General features: G+C 53.3%; 1 protein-coding gene across 1 annotated transcript; it reads left to right on the top strand.

Annotated features, from left to right (window-relative positions):
• The first annotated feature begins 8 nt into the window (after positions 1 to 8).
• NXNL2 (nucleoredoxin like 2) lies at positions 9 to 6,799 on the top strand. The gene is made up of 2 exons (XM_078616579.1): positions 9 to 2,145; positions 4,914 to 6,799. The coding sequence occupies exons 1-2, from the start codon at positions 1,736 to 1,738 to the stop codon at positions 5,083 to 5,085; spliced, it is 582 nt and encodes a 193-aa protein (XP_078472705.1). The 5' UTR covers positions 9 to 1,735; the 3' UTR covers positions 5,086 to 6,799.
• Positions 6,800 to 9,602: the final 2,803 nt, after the last annotated feature.

The raw sequence follows: 9,602 nt of genomic DNA on the forward strand, positions 1-9,602 counted from the left end.
GTGCATGGATACATAAATCATTATTACCGTGGGCTTGAATCAATTTATGAACAATGTAAACCAAAGACTACTCATTTATTTTGGTTCAGCCTCTATTATCTGGCCCAAATCTCTGTCGTTCTGAACTCTCAACCAACTGCGAGCCAATACGAATTTGTCACGTGTACAAGCGTTTATATGAGCAGTAATAATTTAACAAATATTGTAATCATTCAACAATTATATTCTTGGTTCTTTCGGTAAAGTCACGTAGAAGGGAAATAATAAAATAATATTTATATAAAACAATAAAAATTCTCACGACGTTTCGACTGCAACACATGATGATTACACACTAAAGTGAGTGAAGAACACTGCCCTACAGCCGCAAAAAAATTGTGAACTTCAATTCCACATTGTAAAATGCCAGCCTTTCACGGAGCGCATTGCGTGACGTGACGCAGTGTCGTTAGGGGGGAAGGGAGGTAAAGGAGGTGGATTTGGAGCAGAGGTGGAGTGAAGGAGGAACGGGGGATGGAGGGGGGGGCGACGCTTCGGGCCGGTGCGTAATTCCCACTGCCCCTTGGCAGCCCGGAGCTCTGCTGAGGCTTGGCCTCCGCTCTCCCCCCTCCGCCCGCCTTCTTGCGCGACGCCGCTCAGCCGGGGAGGACAAGTGCGACGGACGTGTCGCTGCGTCGCGCGCTCTCAGGTGCGCTCCTGTGGCCGTCTGGAACGCTCTTCCGAGGTTAGGACGCCACCGGAGCTGTGCGCTTTTAAATCATCTCGATTGACAAACTCATTCTGTCAGAAGCGCTTTGTGTGCGTGGAGATTGTCGTCCTCCCTCCCCGCACCTCCGATTACCACGGTTGGCTACGTACGGTGCGAAAGAAGTTCAACGTACATCCAGGAGGGGCCGAGTGAGACGGAGATATCGAGGCTGCCCTCCTGACCGACGGGCGATCCTGCTGCTCCTGCTGCTGATTTTGCTGCTTCTCCTGCTGCTCCTGCTGCTGCTGCTGCTGCAAGGTGTGGCACTGCCGGGGTTGAGCGGAGGGGACGTCTCTTCATCCGCCGTGCTACTTTAGACGGCGAGGCGCCACCGCGATGGGCCGCAGGACTTATTGCGTGGAAGGCAAAGCAATTCCTAGAGCTCAGGAGGCAGCAGTCAACAGGCAAGGGAGGCACTTGTGTAATTATTCTCTTCCCGTAATCAGCGGTGGAAGTGTTGGACTGCCGGTTTGAAACCGATTCGTCCTGCAGCCCACGTTCACTGAGACAGTTTCGATGGACCCAGGCTGACGGAGACACATGCCCGGGTTGGGTCTGGGGAAACAGTGGCAGCCCTCGTCATCCGAGACGAGCGCGCAATTTTACCGTTTCAATTTGTCAAATAACTGGAGCGTTTGGACCGCGGCCCATAATGCCATCATTTCTGCATGAAGGTGTCTTCAACGGCAGGACCTTAGGGCAATCCCGGGCATGCTTTGCCACAATCCTAGAGCATGTTGTCCATCACAGGGATGTGTGTGCAGAACATTTTCAAGAGTGGCAATGTCACCTTGAAGGTGCGCGATCGTATTCTCCCACGATTTCTGCTTTCTTTCCTGTCGGGGGATGGTGGCGTGACGATGACGATGAGGAGTTAGACCAGGACTCAGCAACGAAAACAACAACAAGAGGGATTTTTGTTCTAAAACGACTTTGTGTGGTGTGTGTGTGGTGTGTGTGTGATGATGAGGTGTGTGTGTGTGTGTGATGAGGTGTGTGTGTAACGATGACGTGTGTGTAACGATGACGTGTGCACGTGAAGTCTGCGTAGAGGAGGCTGCCATGGCCGAGCTGTTCGCGGGACGAGTTCTGCTGAGCTCAGGCGACGAGGACGACGACGCCACGGGGGGTGGACGCCGCGAGGTGGACGCCGAGGCGGCGCTGCGGAACCGCGTGGTCGCCTTGCACTTCTCGGCGCTGCGCTCCCCGTGCTGCCGCGACTTCGCGCCTGCGCTGGACGCCTTCTGCGAGTCGCTGCTGCGGACGCGGCGCCGTCCGCCCGCGCCGTTCGCGCTCGTCCTCGTGTCGGCGGACGACAGCGAGGTGGACATGAGGGCCGCGGTGCGCGGTGGACACCGGGACTGGCTCGCGGTGCCCTGGGACGACCCGCTCCGCCTGTGAGTCTCGACTCCTTGCTGACCCCCCCTCCACACACACGGTGGAATGCACAAGCGACCATACACGGGGAACATTCGACTTACGAACTTTCAGAGATACGAGCAAACTTGGTCGCTAATGTCCTGTTGCAGCCTGTTCGGACCGAGAGTCGTAAGTTCAACCGCCGCGCAATAGACGGCGGTGGTGGCATCTACGTCCACACAACGTGAAGAACCAGTGGCATCTACATCTGTAGAACGTGAAGAACCAGTGGCATCTACATCTGTAGAACGTGAAGAACCAGTGGCATCTACATCTGTAGAACGTGAAGAACCGGTGGCATCTACATCTGTAGAACGTGAAGAACCAGTGGCATCTACATCTGTCGAACGTGAAGAACCAGTGGCATCTACATCTGTAGAACGTGAAGAACCAGTGGCATCTAGATCTGCAGAACGTGAAGAACCAGTGGCATCTACATCTGTAGAACGTGAAGAACCAGTGGCATCTACATCTGCAGAACGTAAAGAACCAGTGGCATCTACATCTGCAGAACGTGAAGAACCAGTGGCATCTACATCTGTAGAACGTGAAGAACCAGTGGCATCTACATCTGCAGAACGTAAAGAACCAGTGGCATTTACATCTGTAGAACGTGAAGAACCAGTGGCATCTACATCTGTAGAACGTGAAGAACCAGTGGCATCGACATCTGCAGAGCATGAAGAACCAGTGGCATCTACAGGACATTCTACAACTTTTAAAGCCATCCCCCGTGTTTAGTGTACATGCAGTGCAACACGTTTGTAATCGACGGGAGTAAAGTTGGACTTACGAACAAATCGACTTACGCACAGACCTCTGGAGCCTAACTCGTTCGTAAGTAGAGGAGTCCCTGTGTGTATGGGCCTGCGGTCTTCCATATGTGGGCAGACATCGCTGATATGTGATTTCGTTGGCTGTTCGATTTTTTTATCATCCGATTTTTGTTTATTTCCAGCGCCACGGTGGCGAGATGTTAACTGCGGTACCTACAAAAAAGAGAGAATGTTGTACGGTAGTCCGTCAGCTTCATCGCCTTCCCAGACCGATGTTAGCAAGCAGCATTTGTTCGCTCCCGAGACTGCTTGCTTTGAAAGCCGAGAGGCTGATGGACTAACATACACTACATGCTATATTACAACTTGATTTTAATCCCAATGCAGAAATGATACTTCTCAAGCAGCTGTTCTTTAGATAAAGCCAGTTGCTGACAGCTCCAGTAGAAAACCTGCTTCTCTTGCAAAGGAGACTGTCCTCGACTCTTGCTCAAAACCCTGAAGAGTTTGGTTCTGATGCTTCACATTTAAAGTGAAGCCACGGTGGTGAGATGTTAACTACCTCGCCTGGTGTGCAGGAGGGTCGTGGGTTCGACCCCGACCCTGACGCCTGCTGCTGTATATGTGGAGTTTGCGGTGTCTCACCCCGTGGTCGCGTGGATTTTTCTTCGGGTCTTCCGGGTTTCCCCTCCACATTTATAATCAACATGACGCGTTCTAGAGGAGCTGGCTGCTGCTATAAATGCCCACGTGATAAGCCACTTCGCAGAGCTTTCATTGTAGGTCACAGTATGTTGAACTTTTTTCGCACCGTACGTAGCCAACCGTGCTTAATCGGAGGTGCATTTGAGGCCAGGTCGCTTGTGAAAAGGAGCTATATGGCTAGCCCAGTGGGCCTTAGCTGATAAGATAAATACAATGTTTAGTTTTATAGTTTATAGAGTGTGAATCTCATTAGGATCGTGTTGTGGGAGGGTGGTACAGGTCCCCCGTGTTAGAACCAAGGGTCACGTGAACCCATTTCACACAAGACATCGTCAGCCATGCTCTACCCGCTGCTGGCTTGAATACTCTTCCCACGCTATGGGGGGTAGAGGCAGGCCTGCCTCTCTGTAGCTGAGCGACTGCTCATACGCAGGCGACGCACCCAGAGCCAAGGGGCATTAGCCGGCAGAGATGCCGGTGGGGATTCGTTTATTTTAGCTCAGCCACCGATCTCCCCTGAGCCGCTTAACCTGACGAATTGCCAACTCACGCCCGCCGTTGCCATAGCTGCAGGTGGCATAGTTATACAATTGCCTAGCGTTGACCCCCCCCCCCCTACTCTTATGCCCGTACGGTCAAATAACCCCCTTGCTCTCGAGAGGGGAAGCTGGGTTTAGGACATTTATTCCTTGGGGGAGGGCTGGGTCGGCACCGCTGAAGTCCTGGGTTTGAATCCGGGTTTCATCGCCCGCGATGAAACGTGGTTCTCAAGTGTAGTGAGTTGATGGTCTGGAGTTGCACTGGGAAATTTGCGTCAGATCTTCCTTGAAAATAATACACTGCTGGCCTCTGTGGGCTTGAAGATTGGAATTGAAATTATTGAATTAAGTGGGGGGTCTTGAATACGAACGTGGATATCAGTGCGGTTGGGTTTGTGCGTGGGAGCGAGGCACACGTGGGCGTCAGGGGTGCGTGGGAGCGAGGCACACGTGGACATCAGGGGTGCGTGGGAGCGAGGCACACGTGGGCATCAGGAGTGCGTGGGAGCGAGGCACACGTGGACACTAGGGGTGCGTGGGAGAGAGGCACACGTGGGCATCAGGGGTGCGTGGGAGCGAGGCACACGTGGGCACTAGGGGTGCGTGGGAGCGAGGCACACGTGGGCACCAGGGGTGCGTGGGAGCGAGGCACACGTGGGCACCAGGGGTGCGTGGGTCCTGCTCGTGCCGCCACATCCCCTGCGCGGTCTCCGTGTGGCACGACAGGGAGCTGCGGGAGCGCTACGGCGTCACGTCGCTGCCGCGTCTCGTCGTCGTGCGGGAGAACGGGGCCGTGATCACGGCCAGGGGCCGGACGCAAGTGCGCGACTGGGGCTCCAGGGCCTTCCAAGGCTGGCTGAACGCTTCCGAGGTCTTCCACAACTTCCCCGAGTCCTGAGCCCGAGGCAAACGCCCGCTCATCGCTCGTGCTCGCTCGCCACGACCCAAGCCAGCCACGCCACGTTGTCCTCACTCAGCCTCCCGGCTCATCGGCGCCTCGGTCAACTCCACCGTGCACCCTCGTACGTTTAAACCACGACTACATGTCACGAGCCACCGGCTGGTTATCTTGTGGCGACACTCCGGTCGATTACTGGAGCGAACCACGCGGCTAACCACCGTGCCACCGCTCCCCACTCACTCACACGGTGCGCTAACCACAGTGCCACCGCTCCCCACTCACACAGTGCGCTAACAACTCCACCACCGCTTCCCACTCACTCACACTGTGTGCTATCCACTGCGCCACCGCTCCCCACTCACTCACACAGTGCGCTAACCACTGCGCCACCGCTCCCCACTCACTCACACAGTGCGCTAACCACTGCGCCACCGCTCCCCACTCACTCACACGGTGCACTAACAACTCCACCACCGCTCCCCACTCACTCATACAGTGCGCTAACCACCGCGCCACCGCTCCCCACTCACTCACACGGTGCGCTAACCACTGTGCCACCGCTCCCCACTCACTCACACAGTGCGCTAACCACTGCGCCACCGCTCCCCACTCACTCACACAGTGCGGTAACCACTGCGCCACCGCTCCCCACTCACTCACACGTTTCGCTAACCACAGCGCCACCACTCCCCACTCACACAGTGCGCTAACAACACCACCGCTCCCCACTCGCTCACACAGTGCGCTAACCACTGCGCCACCGCTCCGCCGTAATGGACGAGTCACACTGCCAAATTTTCAGATGAACCCAATCCGGACGTGACTTGGAGGGGGGGGGGACGTTTTTTTTAAATTCTTGGGCATGTTCCACTTTCCCTTCACGTCCACCATCAGGAACGCTGGTGGAGTGGTAATCGCCGGCTCGTGGGATCGCCTGTGGCGTGGGGAGGCGTCAGTGTCCCGTCCCTTTACTGGCGAGATGTTTACTACCTCGCCTGGTGTGCAGGAGGTCGATCCGGGGGTTCGATCCCGACCCCTGACGCCTGCTGCTGCTGTATATTTGGAGTTTGCGTCTCTCTCTCTCCCCGTGGTCGCTAGGATTTCCCCCCCCCCCCTCCACATTTTGAAATCACGCGTTCAGATTATTTAGCCGCTATACATTTCCACATAAGATATCATTCATGGCTAGGTCGCTTCTGAAAAATAAACGAATAGCTCAATGGGCTTTACCTGGTAAAATAATAAAATAGCTCAGTTTTATTTGTGTAAATATATTACTGATTTGCTTAACTTCCCTATAATTTGCACTCCCATCACGTTGCTGTACTGTTTGTTGTTGTAATGCTCTGACCTCGCCTCCGCCGGAGACATCTGTGGCAAAAAGAGCTTCATCGCTCATCGGATTCCTCCTCGGGTGTAAATAAACATTCTGAATCTGATTCTGTTCACGTGATTATGTCGGACGAAGCTCAGCTTGACGTCTCAACCCCTGGGATTTGCCGCTGCAGCAAATTGGTCGCTGTGGTGAGAACGGGCACATTCATTGTGTTACCAATTTAGATTTATACAGATAGTCCCCGAGTAACGATGGTCCGACTTACGATATTTCTATCTTACGATCGCGATAGCGATACGTTCAATGCATGTTAAACGTTTTTATAGCACAATGGATTGTTTCCTGAAAAAACTTTCTATTAAATTGCAGTTCATATCAGTAGGCTAAACATTTACCTTGGTTTTTTTTACTTTACATTTTACTGTGCAATACAGTATTGTAATTAATGAATACATACAGTAAATTGCTCTGTTAGCTAAATTATCACCATTCTTTAAGACTCCTGGGTAGGCGAGGCCATCTTCGACTTACGATTTTTTTGACTTACGATGGGGTCGTCGTAACGCATCTCCGTCGTAAGTAGAGGACTACTTGTACATACTTTCCTCTTCATTGTTTAATTTTGTGCAGTCGGCATTACGTGCTCGTGTTCGCACAATACGGTGCGTGATGTTCTTGGCTTGAGGGTATTTTGCCTGTCCACACAGGGGCTTCATGCAGTGCCGGATAAAGCTAGTGCAGGGCCTGTAGCATATGTTATAAAGGGGCCCTAAATAAATAAAAACACAAATATTAAAACACAAATGTTTTACTTGCATAGTAAAGTAATTGTATTTTTTCATTTTCTATACAGCCGGATAATACGACAAATCGCTAACATTAAACACCCCGTCGTTCATAAAAAGTTGAAGGCGGTATAGTACTGTAGTAATAGAGCAAGTACAGAATCACTGAACCGGAGTTGATAGCTTGAAAGTATTTAGCGCGGGGCCCTTGAAAGTGCGGGGCCCGTAGCTACATTGGTAGCCACTTGTGCTAAGAGGGTAATCCGGCACTGACTTCATGCCATCAGCTGCTGATCCGGCGTCGGTATTAATCCTCCCATTCGACCCTGGAAATATCTCGTACTTTACTTTGTAAGTCATTTTGCAGCTTTATGATTTCCCCTATCTAAATATTCACAACATCGACAAGTTATTACAAATGTCGTTAAATTCAAGATTCGTTGCTATTCACTTAAAGCTTTCGTGACTGCTGGAATTCATATTCTTTGGGACTGTCGGTAAAGTCACGTAGATAGGTTCAAAGAAAATACCCAAAAAATTACAAAAAACGACGACGTTTTCTTTGAACCTATCTACCGAAAAACCAAAAGAATATTCACAGTGCTGTTTGTTACTGGCCGCTTGGCGTGTTGTGCCTTTTGTCCTGTACCCAGAAACCGTGGTGTATGTATGACGCCTGTGAGTTTGCGTGTCTCTCTCCCAGTGCTCGCGTGGATTTTTCTCCGGGTCCTCCGGTTTTTCCCTCCACACTTAGAATGAACATCACGCGTTTAGAGTATTTGGCTGCTGTACATTTCCACGTGATGGTGATAATCCACGTCGTTATCATTTGTGGTCAGGTCGCTTCTAAAATAAGAGATACGTAGCTTAGTGGTGGGCCTTACCAGGTAAAACAAGACCATTGTTGAACTTCTTTCGCACCGTACGTAGCCAACCGTGCTAATCGAAAGTGCGGGTGAAGGACAACAACTAAACACAAAACGCAGTTTGAAAGAAATTAGTTTTAAATCGAGATGATTTGAAAGTGAACAGCACCAGTGCCTTCCTAATATCGGAACGAAGAGCGTTCCAGACGGCCGCAGAAGCGCATCTGAAAGAGTGATGAAAAAACAAACAAAGCCCCAACATCGCAAGTGAAAATGTAATCGGAGCGTGAGTAAACTCAAACGTGGCGTCTGGTCGCCAGGGGTCGGCGTGCGTCGGTGCGTGAGATGCGAAGGGGCACTGGGAGGTGGTGGTGGGGGTGATTGGTGTGGGTGGTGGTGGTGGTTGGTGTGGTGATTGGTGTGGGTGGTGGTGGGGGTGGTGGTGGTGGGTGGTAGTGGTGGTGGGGGTGGTGGAGGTGGTGGTGGGGGTGGTTGGTGTGGGTGGTGGTTGGTGTGGTGATTGGTGTGGGTGGTGGTGGGGGTGGTGGTGGTGGGTGGTAGTGGTGGTGGGGGTGGTGGAGGTGGTGGGGGTGGTGGTTGGTGTGGGTGGTGGTGGTGGTGGGGGTGGTGGTGGTTCGTGGTGGGCGTGGTGGGGGTTGTGGTTAGAGGTGGTGGAGGTGGTGGTGGGAGTGGAGGTGGGGGTGGTGGTGGTGGAAGTGGTGGTTGGGGATGGTGGTGGGGGTGGTGGTGGGGGTTGTGGTTAGAGGTGGTGGGGGTGGTGGGGGTAGTGGTGGTGGTGGTTGGGGGTGGTGGGGGTGGTGGTGGAGGGTGGTGGTGGAGATGGTGGGGGTGATGGTGGTGGGGGTGGTGGGGGTTGCATGGGAGCCAGGAGGGGCGTCTTGTGACCGTCATGAGACTCGTGAGCGCGCGAAGGGCTCAGAACCCGCCGCCTCCTCCTCCGCCGCCTCTCCCCGCACGCCGCCTCCACGCCGCGGCGTCTCCGCTGCGTCGCGCTGGCCCCGATCGCCCGCGGAGAGAGGTAAAGTCGACCAGCGACAATCCGCACACTCAGGGGCCCGACGTTTTGTAGATACCCAGACAACCCCCCCCCCTCTCGTCCACACCGCAGTCTGCCGACTGGCTAACCGCTGGGCACCCGTCCGTTCGTATGCTGGGTGCGCCGTGGGCAATAAACTTGGCCAAAGCCAAACCAATGGGCTCTCAAGCGCCATTCCTCTAACCACCAAAACGAGCGCGTGTTTATTTCTCCCGGTGGATTCCTAAAATCGGAAGGAAGAGCGTTCCAGACGGCCGCAGAAGCGCATCTGAAAGCGCCGCGCGTTGCGGTGACCGTCGCCTTTGTTCGATGGCTAGAAGGCCTTCATTGAGCAGAGGGTTGTCAGGGCTGCGCATGATTTTGGTATCATTTGCAACAACAACAACAACCCCCATGGTGTAGAGTGATGTGTTCCCATGAACCATGGCTATTCAGAACTTGCCTAGAGGTAATCTCAATGGGCGGGCTCC

The sequence above is a fragment of the Lampetra planeri genome, chromosome 51, assembly GCF_965212315.1.
Source record: "Lampetra planeri chromosome 51, kcLamPlan1.2.h2, whole genome shotgun sequence".
Classification (NCBI taxonomy): Eukaryota; Metazoa; Chordata; class Hyperoartia; order Petromyzontiformes; family Petromyzontidae; genus Lampetra; species Lampetra planeri.